This window comes from Octodon degus, unplaced genomic scaffold (assembly GCF_000260255.1).
Source record: "Octodon degus isolate 3935 unplaced genomic scaffold, OctDeg1.0 scaffold00078, whole genome shotgun sequence".
Classification (NCBI taxonomy): domain Eukaryota; kingdom Metazoa; phylum Chordata; class Mammalia; order Rodentia; family Octodontidae; genus Octodon; species Octodon degus.
In genome coordinates this window covers 6,460,034-6,484,440 of record NW_004524654.1, presented here as the reverse complement: position 1 = coordinate 6,484,440, position 24,407 = coordinate 6,460,034, and the positions used below count along the sequence as shown (strand labels likewise).

The following is a 24,407-nucleotide window of genomic DNA, read 5'->3' as shown; positions in this document are numbered from 1 at the left end:
AAAGACCTGGGATTACAAGTGTGAGCCACCATATGCAGTGTCAGTTGCCATCTCAGTGTGCCCAGGGGCAGGGCCAGCATGGCATGCTGGGGATCAAACCCGGGTCCCTGTGTCTGCCTAAGCAGTTGCTTCTGGCCAGCCCTTACATGTTGGCTTTTTAAAATCTGTCTTATGATACTCCCTCAAGGTAGAGACTTTGTTCTAATTATCTTTTCATCTCTAGCAAATTTATAACATACAAATATGTTATGAAAAGAAAGTAGTGAATGAATGTAAGACTTCCTTCATGTATTGTAGTGTATTTTGCTCACTCGGACCTATTATCTTGTTCCATTTGACCTTTAAACATATTCTACTTTGTGAGGTAATGTGTAAAGTATTTTTATTTTGTGGAACTACATACTTCTGAAGAAATATGTAGTTCAGAGCTAAATAATCTTAAGACTAGTTTTCCAAAAGTAGTGAATGTAAAGGTGTAAGTTGGAGCAGGAGTGGGTGGGGACAATGCGTAACTGCATGTGTGTTACAAGTCAGTAAATCCATAATCATTGTGTATTTTTTGCTTTGATGCTTTCCTTAATGTTTTCATTATATTTGTAGTGTGTGGTAACTTAAATAATTGACCTCACCTCTTGTGTTCTTTATCACATAGAAATTACATTCCAAATATACTAACTTAGTCACTTTTTAAATAATGGGAGAAGTAGGTGGATAATTAAGAAAAGATACTGAAACATAATGATAAAATTAAATGAGTAAACTAAGAGTAAACCAAATACTTGCATTTTATAAATACAAAGAAAGCTTTATGGACATTTTTATTTATCAGACAAAATGGCAAAATTTAAATGCAGTTTACACTTACCCTTCTTGTCAAATTGGAAATAATTGTCAATAGAAATTGTTAACATAATTTTTATGGAAGAAGAAGCATTATTTAAAATTTTCCGTACATATTGATAAAAAGTACAATGGTTGCACTCTTTGCCCAAGTAAGCTTGAAATTTCATGAGGTCATAAGTTTCTTTCTTTTTCTTTTTCTTTTTTTTTTCTGGGGGAACTGGGGATTTAACTCAGGCCCTTGCACTTGCCAGGGAAGTGCTTATTCCACTGAGCCATCTCCCCAGCCCTAGTAAAAGGTTTCTAACCATTGTTTTGTGTTTATCTTAGACTGACACCTAGGGACTATCCATTTAAATGAATAGCTTCTAGGTGCCACATTGGGGATTGAACCCAGGGCCTTTGTGCTCAATTATATCTCCACCCTTTTTTTAGTTTTTAGTTTGAGACAGGGTCTTGCTAAGTTGCCCAGGCTGAGGTTGAACTTGATATCGTCTTACCTCAGCCTTGCAGAGTGTTGTGATTATAGCTGTGTATCGTCATCGCACATTAATTAGTAATTTCTTATGGAATGTTGCTGTTAAATCAACTATAATTGCCAAAACAAGTTATCTAAAATTACAGTCCTTGTTAAAAGGTGAAAGTGAATCTATATTTGTAGTGACCAAAAATCATTACCCTGAGCTTGGCACAGTGGTACACACCTGTAACACCAGTACTTCAGGAGGCTCTCTGAAGGGAATAAGATCAATTTAGTAAGATCCTATCTGAAAATAAAAGAGATGTACCTCAGTGGTATAGTGCCTCTGAATTGGGATCACAGTACCCCATTAAAAAAAAAAAAAAAAGATAGGAAGGAAGACTCCATAGTTGTTCTGTCTGAGACATGCTGACATATTTCTAATTAGAAATGTATTTTGGGAGTATCTCTTAGATAGGAACTTGTGATTGATGTTGCATGTTTAAATACATTTTACAGAGGTGCAACACAAGTGAATGGGCAGGAGAATTTTTAATTATAGTTGTAAAAAATCCCTGAAATACAGTATATAATAACAGTTGTAGACCTTGGGATTAGAGGAAAACAAAGACTTTTAATGGAAATTTTGCTACAGCTAATAGTAGAAATTATATATGGTTTCAAAATAATCATTGCATCCATCTATATGGCAACTCACATCTATATAGCAAGCTGATATTCGTCAATATACCTATCACTGGAATTAATGTTGAATTTTGAAGTGTGTGTGTGTGTGTGTGTGTGTGTGTTTGTTTTTGAGGTGCTGGTGATGAAACTCATGGCCTCCCACATGACAGACAAGCTCTTCAGATATGTAACTAATCTACCACTGAACTACAATCCCAGTTCCCCAGATTGAATTTCTGTTTATATACCAATACAAAGGGATAAAAAGGACACCTGAAGTAATAACAAGTCTAATTTAGTATTCCTCAGAAAAAATTAGGTTCAACTGATGCAGTGTATAGGAACTCAGAAATTATGAGACACGTGGAAGTCCCCTGATAGTTTTTATATTTGTTGCAAAGATCACCTTGGGGTGTACTTAGGCCCCATCATACCTTTAAACTCGTGTGATCTGAGCAGGCTAAATTTAGCATTAGGTTCATATACAAGGATGTTGGATAAGAAACATAGCAGGACATTCCTTTTTCTTTGGAATCTTACAGCAGTCTAGATGCTATTCTTTGTTCTCTACTACCAAATAACAACTTAAGATGTGGAGGTACAAGATCCATATAGTGGAAACTGGGATTTCTTTAGCTGAAAATCCCTAGATGTGGCTCCCAAAGTCCATGAAAAAGACATGCACCATTAGATGAGTCTCCACATTCAGAGCTGTTTCAGTCAGATACATAGTCTAACTAAAGTCTTACCATGTAGATACAATTTATCAATCCATGTTGGTGTTTTGTTTTTTTTTTTTTTTTTTTTTTTTTTTTACCATGAGCCATGTTATCTGGTGTTTGTTAATCCTTTGCTTTTGGTTGATAAATTTGGGAAAAGGATGTGACATATAGGCTAATGTCTGGGAACAAATTATAACAACACAGATGGGAGTATAGAAGATTCCAGTTACAAATTTGAAAAGCTACACACAGGCCTCTGAGAGTAAATATTTTACTTTCTATGGCTATGAATGTGGATAGGTAGATTGTCTTCCTTTGATTAGAAAATTCCTTAGAATAAATATGAGAGTCTGGTCAGAGAATGCAGCTATTAGTTTCTTCTGGTTTTTACCCTAGCATCTACCCTCTAGTACCTAGGACATTTATCTGCAAAGTCAAGGATTGTTCTGGACTCAAATACATATATGACTTCCTATTTTGGACATTTGTTAAAAGGATAAGCATTCCTGGAAAAATTTGTCTGTTATTTAGTTATTAGGATTGGGAAGTAAGAGAAGAAGCAGAGAAGTGTAGCAATTCTGATCTTTTTTCTTTCTTTTAAAAAATCTTTTATTTATTTATTTATTTATTTATTTATTTATTTATTTGGTACAGGGTCTCACTACACAGCTTGGACTCATAATAATCCACTTGTCTCAGCTTCCCCAGTGCTGGCGTGTACCACCATGTCTAGTTTCAGTGGCCAGCATGGTACACCTGGGGTTCTGGCATGGCATGTGGTACCAAGGATCAAACCTGGGTCTTTGTGCTTGACAGGCAGGCACTTAGACTGCTGAGCTATCTCCCCAGGCCCAGCAGTTCTGATCCTTGAGCTAAAACTTTTATAAAGTCTTATAGCTATTGTCTTTAAAAGAAATCTGAAATCCTCAGATGAGAGACTTAAAAATAGCAGGAATATCCACTCACAATGTTTAGTGCTTGAATGTATTACCTCAGAAGACACAGACTATAAACTCAGTACTTTCTGAATTAGTCATAAACCTTACTGTTACTTCATTCTCACAAATTACAATTGAACGTTGTTTAGTTTTGCACACCTATTTCTGGGATTTGTGCTGGTACTGAGAAGGACTTTTTTTTGGGGGGGGGTGGCTGGCTCAGGCTGCCTTAAGGGCAGGTCTGGTGTAGCACGTGGAGCTGGAGATTGAACCACAGTCCCCTGTGCCTGACTGAGTCTGACCAAGCTGGTGCTTTAAACAGCTGAGCTAACCCGCAAGCCCCCAAGACAAAGACAATATTCTAAGTATCAAAATGAGTTATCTGAGAATATATCCTAGGAATTCAAGGCTAATTTAACTTCATTAACAAAGTATAAAGGAGAAAAATCAATAATTATCTCAACAGCTGCAGAAAGAAACTTTTCACAAAATTCAATACCAACTTTCTTAGCAAAGTATAGTAGAGGGACTTTCTTCATTTAATAAGGGCATTTGTGAAAAAACCCAAATAACATCACACTTAATGGTAAAATACCATTAAGAAGATTTTCTCCCTAAGATGGGAAACAAAGCAAGAAGTTTATTTTACTATTTTTGTTCAGCATTGTGCTAGTCATTCTAGCATAGTCATAGGATATAAAATCAACACAGAAGCTACTATATTTTTGTATATGAAGAACAGATATTTGGAAGATGAAATCAACAAAATCTGTTTACAATAAAATAAAAAACAGGGGCTGGGGAGATGGCTCAATGGAATAAGCACTTCCCTGGCAAGCGCAAGGGCCTGAGTTCAATCCCCAGTTCTGCCAAAAGGGAAAAATAAAATAAAACAAAATAAAAAACAGATGACTTAGAAATAACAAAAGTGAAAAACTTCTGAAAATTGTAATATATTACTGAAGTATTTCTTAGCTAATAAATGGAGATATATTCTGCATTCATGGAGGAGAAGACTCAGTATTTTTTCTTCCTAAATCAATTTGTAAATTCAATTCATGCCAGTCCCAATCCTAGTAGGTTTTAAAAAGTTTTGGCAACCTGATTTTAAAATATGTTTAGGGGGCCAGGAAGATGGCTCAGTAGAATAAGCACTTCCCTGGCAAGCGCAAGGGCCTGAGTTCAATCCCCGGTTCCACTAAAAAAATAAAAATAAATATAAATATATAGGACTTGAGCCAAAAGATCTTCAATTTAAGAAAACAAAATTATAATAATAATATTACTTGACATTTAAGATTTACTGTACTGCTTAATAATCAATGTACTATTGGTATATGGCAGGCAAATAGATCAATAGGATAGTTTCTGGGAGTCACAGCTCCCAGTCAGCCATGTTATCATGAGGGTAACAGCTGACACAATATACTGTGCTGCTAAACTGTGATGTTTTGTAAATTAAATATATTAAATATATTTTTAACATATAGTATTTTTCATTTATAATGACTTTATAGGAATGTAAACTTATCACAAGTCAAGGAACATTTGAAACAACCATGCTATAAAAATATCTGTAAATTAGATTTCATCAAAGTTAAGAACTTTACTCATCAAAATAAACCATTAATAAAATATATTAGTGAGTCACAGGCTTGAAAAAGTTATTCAAAAGTATATTGATCAGACATATGTCTTGGTTTTAGACTAGAAATGTTCTACTCAGCAATAAAAAGACAACTTTATTTTTTCAAAAATGGATAAAGATTTGAACATGTGGTTCATAATAAGTATATATTACTAGTCAATAAGTGCATGAAAAAGTTCTTACTAACACTTGTCAGTGCTGATCAAAGAAAAGCAAATTAAAATCACAGTGAACTATGACTCCACACCCACTAGAACGTTTAAAATTTAAAAGATTGGTGATGTGAAATGTTAGCAAGGATATAGAGTAACTTAAATTTTTATCCATGGCTGGTGGAATATATAGTGGTGTCATTTGGAGAACTTGTTATAACACTAAATATAAGACTACCCTTCTTTACCAAGCAATTCTACTTCTTGGTTGTTATCCAAAAGAAATGAAAACTGCCCACAAAAATTTTACACAGAGATACTTATAGAAATGTTATTCATAATAGCCCAAATGGGAACAGGAAAGTGTCTACACAAATTGTAGTTTACTCATGAAGAGAACACTATGAAAAGAACTATTGATATGCTTAACAACGTAGATGTTTCTCAAAACGATTATGCTGAATGAAAGAGGGATTATATGAAAGAGTAAGATTTTATTTATGTGACATTCTAGAAAAGGCAAAACTTAAACCTATATGAAAAGCATTTCTCAGAATATGATGTCCTGTGGGTCTAGGGATTGATTTAAAGAGACATTAGAGTACTTTGGTAGATGATGTAAATGTTCTGTAAATTAGGATGAACATTATCAAAATTCATTGAATTTTACACTTTGTGATTTGTACTTTTTTCATCGGTGTATAAATAAAGTACGGGAAAAATAACATATAAAAATGCAGTAAATGTTAGATAAGAAAGAAAATAATTTCTAGCTTCCTAATTTGCTGATGTACTGTAGTGGCATGGCTAGTCTCCAGAGATTGTTGGAATATTCATATTCTTTTGTAGTTTCCTCACTATCTCTGTAAACCATTTTTCATGAATAAAATACAGTAGACTACTCTTTATAAATTGCAAAGCTAAGCTATAATATGCCTTGTAATTTTTGCTTGGGCCTTTGGCAGTACATGCTGTAGGGAATGGGTGCTGTAATGTAAAACGTCCACCTTCCCTGGCATGCTGAGTAGACTACCTCCACTAGCCATGTGGTTAGTCCACTTGGAGAAAGAAGGATTCCTGGTCAGCACCCCATTTTTTTAGTTTTTCCAAGTGAAATAACAAACATATGGATGAAGAAGACATTTTGAGTCTTTAGCTTTACAAGCTTTTAAATGACTTCTGCCTAAGCCAGGATAAAACAGTGAGCTACTCAGCTAAGTCCAGTACACTCATAAAAATGTAAAAGAAAATATTTCAGGGGCCAGGGAGATGGCTCAGTGGAATAAGTGCTTCCCTAGCAAGCACAAGGGTCTGAGTTCAATTCCTGGTTCCGCAAAAAAAAGATCAAAAAAAAAAAAAAAAAGAAAATATTTCATATTTTAAGTCTCTAAATTTTGGAAGGATACCTAAACTGTAGCAGTACTAAGGATAAATGAATTAGATAGGTAGGTAGGTATGTAGATGGATAGATGGATGGATAGATGCATACATAGCAGATACATATACATACATAGACAAATAATTAAATAGAACATAATATTTCTGTAATTGAAGAGTACAGCATAAATGAAATAAATCAGGTGCACAAGGTTAAATATCACAGTTTCTTTATATGAGAAATCCATGATACGTAAAGAGCAAAATACAAGACTAGATAATAGGAAATAGGGAATGGCTCTTTTACAAAAGGGAAAGAAGGACCAAAAGATGGAAAGAGAGGAGGGCAAGAAAATGAAAGATGGAACATGTGTACATATGTGTATCAGCTGCCTGTGAGGAATGTAATCATTGTATAGTACAAACCTGTCCTAATAATATTAAAATTGCAAAAATAAACTTTATATAACTCTTCCTTGATAAACACGATGCCAAAGTTGATTCTCATTCAGTTCACTTGTTCTTTTCCAACATATATTAAGTACTAGCTAAATGATAAAAATTGGTGTGTGTTAGATAACCATAGTGTAGATGGCCAGTTGTTCAATTTCATTTTTGTGTGTTAACAATATAAGTAGATGATATAGGACCATTATATGAAATACCTATTAGACAATTGAAAATTCAAGTCTAGTATTCTGTACATATTTGACAATTACCTTTATGTGTGTGTTTAAATCGAGAGATTGGATTCATACTTCCAGGAAGAGCCAATATGGGGGTGGGAGAGGAATAGACCTACAGATCCTAAAGGATATTTAACAAACAGAGGAAAGAGCAGTTTTGTAAGAGTCAAAACAGAATTGTTCCAAGATAAGAGACTAGAGATCTACTATTGTCCTGAAAGAGGCAGAAGAAATTTCCAGAAGAGAATCATTAATTATGGTTATTCACACAGAAAAGCTAAATATGATAAGAATAAAAAACATCTATTTTCCCATTAGATTATATGTTGGTGATCTAGTAAGAGCAGATCAATAAGAGGATGCACATAGGTGGGTATAAAAAGCAGAGTTTTGCAGGATTAAGGGTAGGTGAAAAGTTATAAACTACTATGTTTTTAAGAAGTTTTATATGAAGTTATGAAAAATGGGCCAAATTAACAGCATAATGGTTGAGGGATTTTTAAAGTCATATTAATACACCATTTGGAAGGGACAGTTAGAGGTTGAAGATGCAGGGAGAAAGAACACTTAAGTGTTTACTTGCCTACCTGAAGTAGCACCTCTCTCCCTCATTACAGTTTGCTAAGGATTGAAAATAGCATTACTCAACCTATTAGATGCATCTAAATAATATTTATGGGTTTGGGCTGTGGGGAAAGTGACATCTTTTTGACCTTGATCTCTGGGAAGAAGTTGAAGTGTTACTGTTTCATTATGGTTTAAAATAAGATACTATACACCTTTTCTGAATCTATTCTTTAGAGAAGGATGAGAGTGCTGCAAGATTTATAGGTATGTTCTAGCTCTGAGTAGTTCATCCTTTTCCTTTAACTCATCTTACAGACTTTCTTAAAAGGAAAAAGCCACCTACTGTTTATGCCACTTCCCCATCCTGCCCACCTTTTTTGTTCAATGTAATAATCTCTTGGTCAATGTCTGTCTTCTTTTTTTTTTTTTTTTCCTAATTGTAAAGAAAAGTCTCAAATTACTTGACCCTTTGCCTGCCCCTCATTTAGCTTCCTTTCTTATTACCAATGTGAATCAGATCTAAACTAACACTCAGTTACAACAAATGTTCTGCTTTGTTTATTCCTCAGGTTAGCAGTAATAGGAAGAAATCTGTTTGCATGATTTCATAACATTATTAGCATTTTCCAAATGTGTAAATTTTCAGTGAAACCAGGCTTTGATGTAGTAGATGTATTGGATGTCAGGGCAGTATATTCCTAGGAAAGTTTCCTATTGAAAAGCTTAGTTATACATGTTTATTATACATTTTTTAACTTTTTAACTTTTTTTGATTATAAAAGTGAAACAATTATTGAAAGAAAACTGGAAGAAACAGAAAAGTACTGTTTTCAAAGGAGAAATATATAATAAAATTATAAATTAGATTATAAATCAACATAGTAACTGTCATGAAAAGTTTAACAGGCTGTCCCCAACTAAATAGCCCCTGTTACAGTACTAGAACTAGTTTGTATAGTTACTCAAAACACAAACTCAGCACTCATCCTGGATTCCTTGTATATTCCTTATGTCAAATTAATGATTAAATTTTTCTTTTAAATTTATTCTTTAACAAATGGCTTTGTCTTGCTTCCTATCCTGTTTCTAAAAAAAAATATTATCACTATGTTGCCACTAAAATGTTTCTAAAATATTCATTTGACCTTTCAGTGGATTTTCACACTTCTCAAATAAAGTTCACATTCCTTAGTTTGGTGACTGTGCAAGCCTCATATTCTTGTATTCCTATTCCTGGCATCTTAAATACCAAATAACTTGCAGTCCCTCAAAAATCTCGTTTTCTTTGCCTCTCTTTTGTCTTCAAGAAATGCCCTCCATTTCTTCTTTTTATTTTAATAATAAAATAACAGTATTTATTTGTCTTATATTAGGTCAAACGTAGGGAAAAATCCAGGAACCTCTTCTGACCTTAGATTGAGTTATATGCCTCTTACAGCTCTGATGCTATCTCAGTCATATTTATCACATACTCAATACTGCTTTAGTTTTTCCATCTGCCCCAATAAACCATAAAAAGCCATGAAAGCAGGTAGTAACTCAGGCATGTAATAAGTACTTGATAAATATTTATTAAATACGTGGTATTTTTTGGAAGTTGCTTTCTGTGGTTTGGATTAACATTTACTCACAAACCAAATATAGGAAATACTGGTATAAATAATAGAATTATCTTTTCATTCTGTTAATTTGAATGAAAGTTATAGAAGCAGAAGTTTTAGAAATAAAGGACTTACTTAAAGTAAGGATGAGTCTATGAGGATAAGAAGTATAATTTGTCACTGAAGAGAGTAAAAGAATTACTTTAGATTTTTAATGACAAAATGATTGTCAGAGGTTTTATATGTTTGTTTTGTTGTTGTTGTTGTTGTTGTTGTTTTGTTTTGCTTTTTTTTTTTTTTTTTGCAGAACTGGGGATTGAACTCAGCCCCTTGTACTTGCCAGGGAAGTGTCAGGGGTTTTAGATAGCACCAAAAAAGTGATTGGTTTCTATTCTGATTGAGATTACATTTAGGAACATACAATATAAAAATAATTAAAATGTCACACATATGTAAAGCAAACTGTGTCTTTGACCGTAACTTGAATTTTTTAATCTAGTAATTGCTCACCTGGGAATATATAAATAATAGATATGAAATGTGTATATTGATACTGCATAAGCTATTTATGAGACTTGACTAATCAAAGTCCTACTGCTGTTATTTATATAATTTTTTTATATTTCATATTTTCAAAGTTCATTGGCAATTTTTTTTAAATATACAACTGTTAATGAAATTTTAAAAAATCAGGCATGAGACTGTTTGCCACCTAACATTGATCTTCTAGTCTGTTATATTTTTCTAAAATTTAAGAGTTACCATGATAAGTAGTGGGAAGTATGGGATCTAATGTATGAATGAATTCTAACTATTGAAAAACCTGCTAAGTTACTTTGAGTCAGGATAAGGCATAAAACTAATGGCAGAAAAAGAATAGACAAAGATGTGTTTTACTTGCCCCAGAGTAAATCTGACCAAACTTAGCTGATCTCACTACTATACAAGAAGGGATAAAGAATACAGTTGGGTTTAATTAGGTATACCCCTTATTTTCCATGGTTTACCTTGTCTGTCTAAAGCAGTATTACTCATGCAAAATACACTTTCTCATTCAGACAAGAGAAATCAATACATTTATCAACTTTTCATGTATATTTTGCTCAAAGATATGTAACATTTTCAATAGCCTAATGTTAAGTCTCTTATTTATTATTAAGTATGTTTTAATATTTATTTGTGTCTCTATAGAATATATTGTCTGAGGACAATACCATGTCTGTTTTTTTGTTTTTTTGTTTTTTTTTTTTTTTTTTTTTTTTTTTTTTTTTTCAGTCCCTAGCAGAGGACTTGGCACAGATTGGTAAATATTTGCTCAACAAATGAAAGCTGCCATATAATAAACATATATTCTTTGATTTGGTTCAAATAAAATTTAGCATGTGTGCATAGATTGACAACATTAAAGAACAGTAGTGTTAATGTCAATACAGCTATTTTCTTTTTCTAACCATTTTCTTTCTTTCCACCTAAGTGATCTGAATGGTTTGGTTTATCCTGTTCTGTTTAGTTATTCATAGGATTTAACTTTGGAAACATCAAGGATTAATTAAACTATCCCACTACATCTTTATTCTCTTGTTTCCTGCTTACCTGATTTTCATTTGATGAATGATAGTTTCACATATTCATAGCTGTCCAAAATATATGACTAATTAAAAAAAGTATATACGAAATGAATTCTACTTTAATTTTTTTCTCTAAATCTTACTGTTTTTGTTGTTTCTTTTATTGGCTAACATGTAAGCTTTCCTAAAATAAATGCTTAGGTAAGAATTACCTTAAGAAATGCCATGCAGGGCCGGGGAGATGGCTCAGTAGGATAAGTGCTTGACTGGCAAACACAAGGATCTGAGTTCAATCCCCGGTTCCGCAAAAAAAAAAAAAAAAAAAAAGAAATGCCATGCAAAACAAGAGTAGGAAATACTAGTTATTGCCTGCTTTTATTATTTTAGTGCTGTTTTTTAAAATTTTAGAACATGAATGAATTCTTATTATTCATGTGCTTCATGTAGATTTAGTCTTAAAGCCATTTGTTTAAATTTAGAATATATAAAACACAGTGTCAGAGGATGTTTTTATTGTGTTTCTAAGATACAAGTTTAAAGCACAGTTCATTTTTACAATTGCAAATGTGGTTGCTGAAAGCCATTGTCAACCTCTTGTGATAATTGTTTTTGTTTTGTGTTTATTAACATAGTTATGTTACTAATAAAAGTTTCAACAATAAAATTCTATTTTAAAATATCAACAAAACATAACATTCAGCTAATTGTATCTGTTACAGTTTATCAGAATAATGTCTCTGAATGTATTCTCTTGTTTAACCAAACATCCCTTCTTTGTCTTTTTTAATAACAGCATACTTCTACTGCTGTTTTATTGAATGACCTTACCTTACATTTGACTTGACTGGCTTCTGTTTACAGAAATTGTAAACCAGTTGAATGCTCTGAGCAGCTTAGATGAAGATCAAGATGACTGCCTAAAGCAAGCAAATATGCCTTCAGCTAAATCAGCCAGTTCCTCTGAAGGTCTAAGAGCTTTCCTCCTTCCTTTCTGCTTCTTATTGCCTGTATTTACTGTGACCTGTTATATCTTCACTGAAGTCTGTACTTAACTGTCAGTTTTGTCTTTGTGCTTTTTCTTAAATGTTTTCTTTGTTAATTTGTAGTGTGCCAACAGACAAGATAACAAATTTACCATCTTTAGCAAAGTCTTGCTACAGGATCCTTCTTAGATAATTTAAAAATATGATCTGAAGTAATACTTGGTTATATAATATGACAGTATTTCTTCAGAGAGCTCATTTTATTTTTTAAAGAGTATTTGTTTATATGTCTGGGGTATAGGATTTTTTTTCTAAAAACCTGTGTCAGATATTTTTAATGGAATACAAATTAATTCAGATTAGTTCATTAGCTGATATAATTTTAAAATGCTCATTTTATTTTGAAATGTTGGTATACTACAAACATTTGAATAACATTGTGCCCTTGATAAAATGCTATTATCTTATTATTTGCAGGTATTATTCATGTAAATTTTTAGAATTTGAAATGTTTTATGAGTGCAATAATTAGATGTCATCACAACTATAATGGACTAACACATATACTTATTTTCAGAGCTTATCAGCAAACTTAACTTTTTGGATGAAGCAGAAAAGGACTTGGCCACTGTGAACTCAAATCCATTTGATGATCCTGATGTACTAGAATTAAATCCATTTGGAGATCCTGACTCTGAAGGTGGCTATATGTTTTCTACACATTCTGTATATAGTCTAGTTCTCTAAGACTATAATGGCAGAAGATATTTTCTCAAAAGACATTTTTTTGTTTATAATAATAATACTATGCTTAGTACATAACTAGCATGAAGTAAAGTCTCATGTACTCGCCATACCAACTCACATACATCCACAAGAAAAGTGTTTAAGGAAAATGTGTTGCAGTTTTCTAGGGATTTTGTATGTCTTGTGTTTCCCTTTTGCTTTTATAGCTTAGTTTTCATACGTTCAGTTTTTACCATTACAGCTTCAGTTTTCCTAATATTCATGTGCTTCATTGACTCATTGAGAAAGTGGATGTATTTATTAGTTTTTATATGAAATAGTCTTATATTAAACCCTGTTTTGTTGTATGTTTTATCATCTTCAAATCTTGCTTGAAGATGATGAAACTTTTTTTGCTTTCAGTTTCGTAAGTGATGAATTTGCTTAGAACAATTTCTTTTCCAAAAGTAGAAATAAAAAATTTGCTTCTATTAACCAGTTTTGCCAGTTTCTTAAGCATTTGATATTTCTTAATACAATATTGAATAGGACCCAGGTGCTGTGGCACATGCAGGTAATCCCAGCTAACATTTACTTGTGAGGCTGAGAGAAAAGGATCCAAATCCAATGTTAGCCTGTGCAATTTAGTAAGACCCTATCTCAACATTTTACTTATTTATTTTTTACAGGGTCTTTAGGGTCTCACTACGCAGATCAGACTCCTAGTGATTCTCCAGTTTTCAGCCTCCCAAGCACTGGGATTACAGGCTCTCACCACCATGCCCAGTCTCAATCAGCATGCCCTGGGGGCAGGCCCGGCATGGCACACCGCAGCTGCTGCACTCTGCGTAAGCAGGTGTTTTAGTCCTCTGAGCTATCTGGCCAGCACTCAAAATAAAATTTTAAAAAAGGATGAATGTATAGCTCAGTGCTAGAGCATTTGCCTAGCATGCCTAAAGACTTGAGTTCAATCCTCACCAATAGAACAAACAAAATATCTAAAGATGAATGATCAGGGCTACATTCATAACTGAATGGTAGTAAAATGTATTAGCATGCACATAACCTGTGTTTGATCTTTAGCACCTTAAGGCATGGTGGGAGGTGTGAAACTTAAGTTATTGCAACACATAAAAACCTGCTGTTATCCAGGTGTGGTGGTAAATGCTTATAATTCCAGTGCTGAGGCAAGAGAATCATTGGGGGTTTGAGGCCAGCCTCAACTACAAAGTGAGCTCAAAGGCCAGATTAAACTGCATAGTGAGACCTGGTCTCAAAAAGATAATTAAAAAAAAAAAAAGCCTACTCTGACAATGAATTTTTTAATACCTAGATGATTTATGTTGATGTAAGTACCATGGATTATTTCAAAATGTAATCCATTTGATGTTCTTTGTTTAAAATTTTATTATTTTTCTTTTAAACACACTCCCACACACATTTTGAGAGAAGTTAAGAACTGAAAACATACCTCAGCAATATATGTGCACCCATATTATAGCAGCACAATTTGTTTCACTAAAGCATGAAAACAACTCAATGCCCATCAACTGAGAAATAGACTTAAAAAACATGTATTTTTATACCATGAAGTATTAGTCAGCTATGAGAAAGATAAATTCGAGGTTTTTATAGATAAATGTTTTTGGTTGTTTTTTATTTTTTTGTTTATTTTTGTAAACTTGGGATCAAACTCAGGATGATATATTTATTTAACTTGACCTTGAGCTTACCCTGTGGCTCAGGTTAGCCTTAAACTTACATTGATCCTCCTGCTTCTGTCTCCTAGTGCTGGGAACACAGTTGTGGGGTATTGTGCCCAACTTCTTTAAAGTTTTTTTCTTTATTAGTATATATTTGCAGTATATACCATTTACAGTCCTTATGTAGAGTCAGTACATGTGCATAGCACATTAAGAGAAACCATACAACATTTGAACTTGTGCATCTGATTTATTTCACTTAGCATGATCTCAAGGTTGATCCATTTTCCTACAGATGACTTTCTTTATGGCAGAGTAGTACTCCATTGTGTGTAAATTCCACATTTTCTTAATCCATTCATCTGTTGATGGATATCTCAGTTACTTTTCTCTCATTGTTGGGACAAAATACCCACCACTCAAAATTAGAGAAATAAAAGTTTATTTAGTGCACAGTGGAGGTTGTAGTCCTTACTCAGCTTGTTCCAAGGCAGAGTGCCACATTGCAGAGGGCATCAGTTCATGGCAGTGGGCAGCAGACATGGGAGAAACAGCAAAGAGCAAAGGGAGAAACATCAGCTGTGTCAGCTAGAAGCCTCCTGCCCCTCCTTATATTGTACTCAGGCTGTCCACCCCAGGGTGGGTTAGCACTCACGCCTTTAATCCCAGCACTGGATCATGAATCAATCACAAATTCTAGAAGCCACCCCAATGACTGCATGAGGCTTTGGGGGGACAACTAGACACAAACTATAAAATGGACATATAAGCTACTTTCCAGATTTAACTTCTATAAATTGTACTGTAATAATCATGTTTATGCACATGTCTCTAATAGGATCTCTATCACTCCTTTGCAAGATACCTAGAAAGGAAATAGCTGGGTCAAATGGAATTTCTACATTTAGTCTTCTGAAGAATCTCCGTAGTGATTTCCATAATGATTATGCTTGTCTGTATTTCCACCAACAGTGTAGAAGAATTATCTTCCCCTGTAGTCTCCCCAGTATTTGTTAGTATTTTATTTCTTAGTGATGGATCTTCTTTCTGGGGAATGGTGGAGTTTTACTGTTGTTGTAATCTACATTTTTCTAATGGCCCGTGATGTTGAACATTTCTTCATACATTTAGCCATTTGCACTTCATCTGTTAAGGGGCTATTCATTTTACTTGCCTGATTTTTGATTGGGTCTTTTATTTGGGAAGGAATCTATTTTTGTTTTAGTTGTTTATATATTATAGGTATTAATTTGTCCACTGTATTGAGGAACAGCTACCCTGAATTTTTTCCCATTCTATAGGTTATCTTTTCACTTTATTGGTTGTTTCTTTTACTGTGCAGAAGATTTTAAATTTGATATGCTCCCATTCATTGATTCTTAGTACTGTTTCCTGCACTACCAGGGTTCTGTTCAGAAACTCCCTTCCTTGTGCCTATGACTTCAAAAGTTTTATCTGTCTTGTCTTCCAGCAAGTTGTTTTTATTTTGACAGTTAGTTCTTTGATCAATTCTGATTTGAGTTAGTGTCAATCTTCTGCATGTGATAGCCAATTTTCCCAAAACTATTAAAGAGAGAAAAAAATACAGTAAATAAAAGCAAGATAAAAGAAAAACAAATTTGAAAGGAGAAAACACAAAAGGAGACAAACATGAAGAGGGGAGAAAAAGAAGGAAGGAAAACCCAACTTCAAAAAAAAAATTTTTTTTTCAAGAAAAGATTAACGGGACTGGGGAGATGGCTCAGTAAAATAAGCACTTGCCTGGCAAGCATAGGGTCCTGCGTCAATCCCCAGTACTGCAAAAAAAGAAAAGAAAAGAAAAGATTAAGGATAATAAAAAATAGAAAAAATTTCAAAAGAAATTGAGTCAAATCAAAATTTCTGTTTTTGAATGAGTGGTGAAATGGTTTGTGTCTATATGACCCCTAAAGCCTTATGCACTCATAAGCTTTTTTTGAAGGTGGCTGAATCTAGAGTATGATTGATTCATAGTGCAGTCCTGGGATTAAGGGTGCTGGGATTAAGGATGGGTGATTGCTAGATCAGTCCAGTTGGATTGGCACCACCCTAATTGTGGTAGATTGGATACAATATACAGGTCAGAAAGAGGCTTCTCTCTCTCCTTCCCTTGGTTGCTTTTGCTGTCTTCTGCTGCCATGAACTGTTGTTCCTTTGCTTTGTGCCACCCTGCCTTGAGCCAGCTGATTATGGAATGAAGCCTCTACAAACTGTGAACTAAATAAACCTTTAGTCCCTGAATGTTGGATGTTGGGTATTTTGTCTCAGCAATGAGAAAAGTAACTAAGACAAGTGCTTTCTTTCCAAGATCTGCAGTCTTTGTATGTGACCATCATGATTTTCTCTGCCTAGTTTTAGGGCCTATGGGTTTTAGATGCACCCTCTCTGCACCATAGGTTCCTCAGTCATTCACCAAAGACTGTAATAATTATCCAAGCTAAGTTGTGTTCTTGTTTCCTTTAGTAGATGGGAACTGCTGTCAGGCCTCTGGCTTCTGCTGGATAAAGGCCATAGGACAGTGGTTTAGGTGGATTTCTGGACTTAACTGTTGATAGTCATGGAGTCTGGTTGTTCCCTTCTTTCCCCAAGTGTTGTCCTCATTTAGGATCAGATCAGTGGGTTAGTCCTCACCTCTGCTGCCCTGTTCCAAGGGGAAGCCAAATATAGTGCCAGCTAGGAGTTGGTGGATGGACAACCATGGAAGGGAGTGCTAGTGTCCAGCACCGTCCTACTTACTGCATTGGGGGAGGGTTACCATACATCTGGTGCAGGTTTGCTTGCTTGCAACAGGGCAAAACAAATTTATTATGTTTTAATTTGGAATACCAAATTAGTACAGTGAAACAAAATAATAATATACTATTGTGTTTCCAATAAGCTTAACATTTCCAAAGTTGATGTACCATAATGCTGATAGTATCAGAGAATATAAAGGCTGTCATGAAACATTAATAACCCACAGGTGACATTTTTGAGAGCACCATTCCTAAAGAAGTAGGCGGATTTAGATAGCACATTTTCTACACTTCAAGACTCCTTTGCACCTATAATATATTTTTTCCAAATGCTTTCTCAGCCCCATAGTTTATTAATCCAAGATTGTATGTTTGTTTTTTGTTTGTGTATTTGTTCGTCTTGCAACAGATTTAAGTCTTGCTATATACATAGCACAGGCTGGCCTGGAACTCACAATCTTCCCTCAGCCATCTGAGTGCTAGGATTACAAGTATCTGACATCTGAAAGATTGTGGGTTGTTTTTTATTTTTCTTTTTTAGAGAACATATTATAAAAAATATACTATTAATTTAACTTGTTTCTTGCTATTATTTTATAGAACCAATCACTGAAACAGCTTTGCTTAAAAAAACAGAAGAATCTTTTTATAACAACAGCTATAATCCCTTTAAAGATGTGCATACACCACAGTATTCGAACCCATTTGATGAGCCAGAAACTTTTGTAACTATGAAGGAATCTCCTTCCCAGTCTACAAAAAGAAAAAATGTAAGGCCTGTGGATATGAGCAAGTATCTGTATGCTGATAGTTCTAAAACCGAAGAAGAGTTGGATGAGTAAGTACATTTTATTTTACTATCATCACAGGCCAATCTCTTTCTCTCTCTCTCTCTTTTTTTTTTTTAGATGAACATGTTTATTTTTTTGTTGTTTTTGACTTTTTTTAAAATTAATTCTATTGAGAAAGAAATAGTAATGAGACAGCTTCAAAACAGGTTAGTAGAACAGTTACAATAATTAATACATTGCATATTGTCTTCATAGTAGTTATTCATAGTTCCCAGTCTCTATATTAACTAAAGAGATCCTTCTATAATACCACTTTTAGATATGTAAAACTGTTAATATGTACTTTCACGTTAAACTCATTCCCTATTTGATTTTTAGTCTTCTTATTCTCTAACCCTCTTCCATGTGAGCAGATGTACATATCCTTAACTAACAAATAAGGGAAAAATGTTTTTGGAATCTACATGGAATTCCAATTGTGTCTTCTCATGGAGATCAGGTTATAAATGGTATTTAGGTGCTTTTAATTAGATACAATAGGTGTTCTATTTCATTTATGTTACAGATCTATTGTGGGAGCCAAATAATCACTTACAATATGCTTTGATGATAGCATTTATAAATTAGAGATGATCACAGACTCAGTATGAATAGGTAGTATGATTAGGGGCTGCCATTTTGCTCAAACCTAGCATGGGGATGTGAAAGAGATATGTTCACATTATAATTTGGAGTTATAGAGTACACAATTTGAAGATGCCTTTTCTTTCTTTCTTTCTTTCTTTCTTTCTTTCTTTCTTTCTTTCTTTTTTCTTTTTTTTTTTTTTTTTTTCGGAACCGGGGATTGAACTCAGGCCCTTACACTTGCCAGGGAAGCACATATTCCACTGAGCCATCTCCCTGGCCCCTAAGAGTACACAATTTGGGTGGTCATAGACCAAGGCACTTCTGGCCATGGTAAAATAACAGATATTAGATTTATCATCTATCTTAACCAAAAAATGGAGAAAATAATTAAAACAGTGATCTTCAGGTGTGGACACAAGCTGCATATGACCTGATTCCATAGAGAACAGAAATGAAGAAGGTGATCCCTATAACAACTGCCCAATCTTATTTTTAGAAAGTTTCCAATTGCAGTCCAAAGAGTTCTCAGTAATCTCCTTGAATTGAGGAGACAGTAATTGGGCTATGGAGGTACCAAGGTGACTAAAATCTGTGCATAGTATTCCAGGGAGGAGAGAGCTACCCAACAGAATTTCGGAGATTTGTAGCATTCCTCTTACGTCTTTACTTGAGTATTGCTGAGAATATGTCTTTGGGAAAATTACCAAGGACAAAGGAATAGACAGAACAATCACTAGGGTTCTCCCAGGGTAAAGATAGTTTGCATTCTCCCAGCCAGATGAAAGACTTTGTAACTCATGGAACATACAATTTTTCAAGAACCATTTGTCAAATAATTTTTCTTTTCTGATTGATTTATCTTCCTAGTTTTTCAGAAAATTCAATTGGTGATGTATGCATCTATTTCTAGACTGTCTTCCATTCATCTGTAGTCTGTCTTTAAGTCAGTGCTACCATGTCTTGATTAATGAATCTTATAATCAAGTAGTGTAAATTCTTAAATTAAAAAAAAAAATTGATGAGCCCTGTTCAGAATATTGCTGAGAGAAATTAAAGAGTGAAATCAGTGAAGAAATACTGTGGCTATGCATTAAAAGGCATAAGTTCTTTTACATTGTTTTAAAGACTCATTGAAGTATTAGAGTCTCCAGAAAGGCAGAACTAGTAGGAGATACAGAGATGAATATGAAGGTGAATTTATTAAGAAAATTTGCTTAGATGTATATGGAGGCTTAGAAGTCCAATAACAGGCCACCTGCATGCCTGTATCATGGCTGAGTTCAGGTCCAAAGGTCTGAGAACATAAGGATTACTAGTGTAGATTCTGGCAGCCAGAGGCTAGAGAACCTAGAATTCTGATATCCAAGTCCAGGAGAAGACTAGTTCCCAGATCTAGGAGGAAGAGACCAATTCACCCTGCATTTGTTTTTGTTATACCTGGATTTCTAGCAAACTGGATATTGCCTGGTCACTTTAACAAAGGATCTTTCCCACTTAGTCCACTCAACTACCACCAGTCTTCTCTGGAAACAGCCCCAAAACCATAATACTTTGCCAATTTTCTAGGTACTCTTCAATCCATCTAAATTGACACTTAAAATTACCCATCACAAGTTCTGTTATGATTAAAGTTATAGAATTCTTTTTTATAAGAGTTGATAAATTGTTTTCAATACATATATGGAAATTTAGGGACTTAGAATATGCCCTTTCAGATTTAACTAAAACAGCATATCCACAAGAGTTAAGAACTAAAATGTTGAACTAGGAACAGTAGTACATGCCTGTGATCCACATCACTAGGTAGGCTAAAGCAGAAGGATTTCTCCTTTTTTCTTTTTTAATGTATTTAGTAGAGGGTCTTCAGGGTCTTACTGCACAGATTGGACTCATAGTGATCCTCCTGTTTTCAGCCTCTGAAGCACTGGGATTACAGGCACACCACCATGCCCAGTCTCAATTGTTGCCTGAATGCACCCTGGGAGTGGGGCCAGCACAGCACACCAGAGATCGAACCCAGTCCCTGCATCTGCCTAAGTAGGTGCTTTAGTCTGCTGAGCTATCTGGCTGGCCTTTCAATTTTGAAGTCAGAGTAAAATAAGATTTTCAAAAAACAAAACAAATGAACAAACCCCATTTATCAGATAGAGACCAAGGAGGCCCTCCCAAAGAAGAGAAGAACCTGATCCATAGAGTAGGCACTTTGTCTTTATCACCTTTTTTTTTTTTTTTTTACTGGGAAACATCCAATAGCTATAATTTAAAAGAGAGGTTTATTTTGGTTCATGTTTTCAGTATACTGGCTCCAAGATGCTAAAGGGGCATAAAGAAAGAAAAGTTGCTCACGTGATGGCAGCCAGAAAGTAGAAAGAGAAGACAGGAGCTAGGGGGGTAGATGAACTTTCTAGTTCATGCACCCTTGACCTGCCTCTTTTTAAATTGATTCCACCTCCTGATAATAAGTCAGCTGTATAAACTCCCTAAAACAGTCACTTTCCAGAGGCTCTCCCTGTGAGACTTTGGGTCATGACATGGTGGGAAAACACCCCAGATCTAAACTATAACTTTCTACCACTGGCCAACAAAAGATTTATACACATTTTTATATGCAACAAATGTTCAGTCCATCTCTAAGAGTCACCGGAGTCAACAACTTCCGTATTGCTGAAAGGCATGAGTTCAGAGTCTCCCCTGAGAGTCAAGGTAAACTCTTTGCTATGAGCCCCAGTAAAAATCAAAAAGAAAGTTAAATGCTTCCTACATTCCTTGGAATAGGGTGAACATTCGTGTACCAAAGGGAGAAATAAGGGAATAAAAATGATTGGCATCAAAGCAAGATTGAAACCCAGCAGGACAAACAACTCTTCTTAACTCCATATCCAATGCTCATATTGCTAGTTTGGAGCAAAGATATGAGCCCTAAACAACTGGGATGGCCTCACCTATGTGGTGTTGCCTCTTGGAGCCCTTGTGCTTGTTGTGTGTGTCTTTCTTCAGATTTTCCGTGTTCTTGACTTTTCTAACTTCTTAAAGTCTCTACTACACTTTCGTAGCTTCATGCACTGCCCTCTCAGGGGTACACTGCCTGGCCTCCCAAGCCTTCTTCTGATCCTTGAAGTGCTCCTGACTTCTTGTATTCTTCATGACAGTAAAACCAGCACCATGTGAATAATACCAAGATCTACTACCAACTTAACTATTGGCCAGTCCCCTTTGAATTATACCTGTAGAGATCTCTAAGTGCCTGGATGGCTGAACTCTGGGAAACTCCTTTCTATTTTACCCTTAGTGAGTTGGGGCCCCTGGGACTCTCCTTTCAAATAAAAGCTTTATAGCTTTAACTTTTGTCACAATAAAAGAATTTTAGGGTGTCCTAGCCATATTTAGGCAGAGCTCTGGCTCTAGGCAGAGCTAGAAAGGAAGAGAAAATAGGCATAAGCCTTCAGCTTGAAGAGCTGAAGGGGGCACAGCTCTGGAAAAAGTATCAGACTGGTCCCTTAATAAGAGAATGAGAACAGCCTTTATGGATAAGCTGAGGTGGACTAGGGACTAAGTGCCTTCTTTGGCAAGCACAGGGACCAGGGTTCAGTCTCTGTCCCGCATGCTGCGCCGGCTCTGCCCCCAAGGTGTGCTGAGCTGGTGAAGGAGTCCAGGTGTGGTGGTACATGTCTGCCTGTAATCCCAGTGCTGGGGAGGCTAAAAACAGGAGGATCACTACCAGTCTGAGCTGTGTAGTGAGACCCTGTATCAAATGCATAAAATGAAAATAAAAATTAAAAATATAGGAAAAAAATATAGGAAGAAAGTTTTAATCTCCATAAGTATTTAGAATTTTATCAAGATAATAATCTGAATCCAAACCCAGTTTGAGATCTCAGTACTCATTAGTAACTACATAGAATTTGAAAAGTTGACTTAACTCTTGCTAAAGTTGTTATGCTTGTTTTCTTCAAAATTGCTAATACTTGATCAAAATAACTTTTTTCATGGGCAGCATAGGTGGTAATAGCCATACACCTAGAGTATTTGAATCTAAATGCAAACATTAAATACAAGCAGTCAGTCATTCCAGGATATATTGGTATTACACAACACACACATACACACCCTTTTTCCTTTTAACAAATTAAAGAGACAGCTAATGTTTTTCTTAAACTTTTAAAATGCCTCAATAAAAACTAAAATCAGAATCACTGGGTGTTACCTTTTAACTAGTCTTTTTCCACATGAAAGTCACAATTTTTACATGTTTCCCATGAATAATAAGCATTCTAAATTGCTCAGTCATCTGGGGTTACCAAAGGGAGTCTATAAATTCTCCAGGTTTTTTTTATAGTAATATACCCAAAAGTTCTAAAGATTGCGTATTAGTTAATCTGCAAGTCCAAGAACAACTTGTTTGTGTTTTTATTTGATATATCTCATCTATTTTGTTCAGAAGTATAATGTCAGTGTCAGACTTCTTTTATACTTTATTCCTAGTTCAATAATAAACTTATGACCTTTCATCAAGTGAAAAACTTCTGTGACTCATAGTTCATTACCAGATTTTTCCTGTATTCTCCAACATAGAATTGCCACAAATAAATTAATACTGAGTCCTTTGATGTGCGAACAGTCTTGTTTGCCTCAGCATATCCATTAGCACCAAGAGAAGGTACACATCTTCCCTATCTTTTAGCATGTATCCTTTTTACTTAGTAGCTAAATGAGTTTGTTTTTCTTCTGATGAGCCGATAGTTTGCTGTTCCAGTTTATGTAGCAAACATGAAAACTGATAAAGGTATGGTATTCAAAATATATATATGAAATGACTTTTGGGAACTCACTTGGAATCATTTCTGATATTGCTGTCTGTCAGTTTCTCAAAGAGACCTCAATAAATTTCATTCAAGATGCTCCATATATATTTTAATAAACTTGAATTGTTTGTTCAGATAAACAGATTTTTATGTTGAGAAAAGACTAGAGATTTCTCCATATCTTTGTTTCACATTGTATTATTTTTCCAGTATGTTTTAGTTTATCCTGCTTCCCACGAGCTTTGATTTTTTTTTTTTTTTCCTATAGTTCATTTTCCTGGGAGAATTTTCAAAAAATACTTCCTATCATTGAAAAATTCTTCTGTCCAATTTTCACTTCCTTAATATAACTGATGAATTTTAAATTTATAGTGTTGGGCCGGCCAAATAGCTCAGTGGATTAAAGTGCGTACAAGCAGGTGCAGGGGCTGGAGGTTTGATCACTGGGCCTGTTGTGCCAGCCCCGCCCCTGAGGCATGCTGAGACAGCAATTGAGATTGGGCGTGCTGGCGTGCACCTATAATCCCAGCTCTTGGGAGGCTATAAACAGGTGGATCACTGTGAGTCTGATCTAGTGAGACCCTGAACACCCTGTAGACCCTTCCCTAAAATACAAAAAAACAAAAAAAATTCACATTGTTATTGAAATAACTGATCTATACAAAGATAAAAATAAATATTCAAAATTCAGGGGGGCCTGGCCCTAGCTCAGGCCTTTAAGTGGCTGCTTCCACAAAGCTGTCAGCCTCAGGTTGCTGAGTTCGAACCTCACAACT

At 34.9% G+C, this 24,407-nt stretch overlaps 1 protein-coding gene across 8 annotated transcripts in view; it reads left to right on the top strand.

Annotated features, from left to right (window-relative positions):
- The window catches only part of Ehbp1 (EH domain binding protein 1), a 386,641-nt gene that overhangs the window by 175,576 nt on the left and 186,658 nt on the right, over positions 1-24,407 (top strand). For 5 of the 8 annotated variants that reach the window (XM_023720824.1, XM_023720823.1, XM_004636165.2 and 2 more), the window contains exons 8-10: positions 12,108-12,212; positions 12,807-12,929; positions 18,012-18,249. In XM_023720824.1, coding sequence (XP_023576592.1) covers positions 12,108-12,212; positions 12,807-12,929; positions 18,012-18,249 — 466 coding nt within the window. The remainder of the gene's footprint in view (positions 1-12,107; positions 12,213-12,806; positions 12,930-18,011; positions 18,250-24,407) is intronic. The other 3 variants (XM_023720828.1, XM_004636169.2, XM_023720826.1) reach the window with 1 other exon arrangement.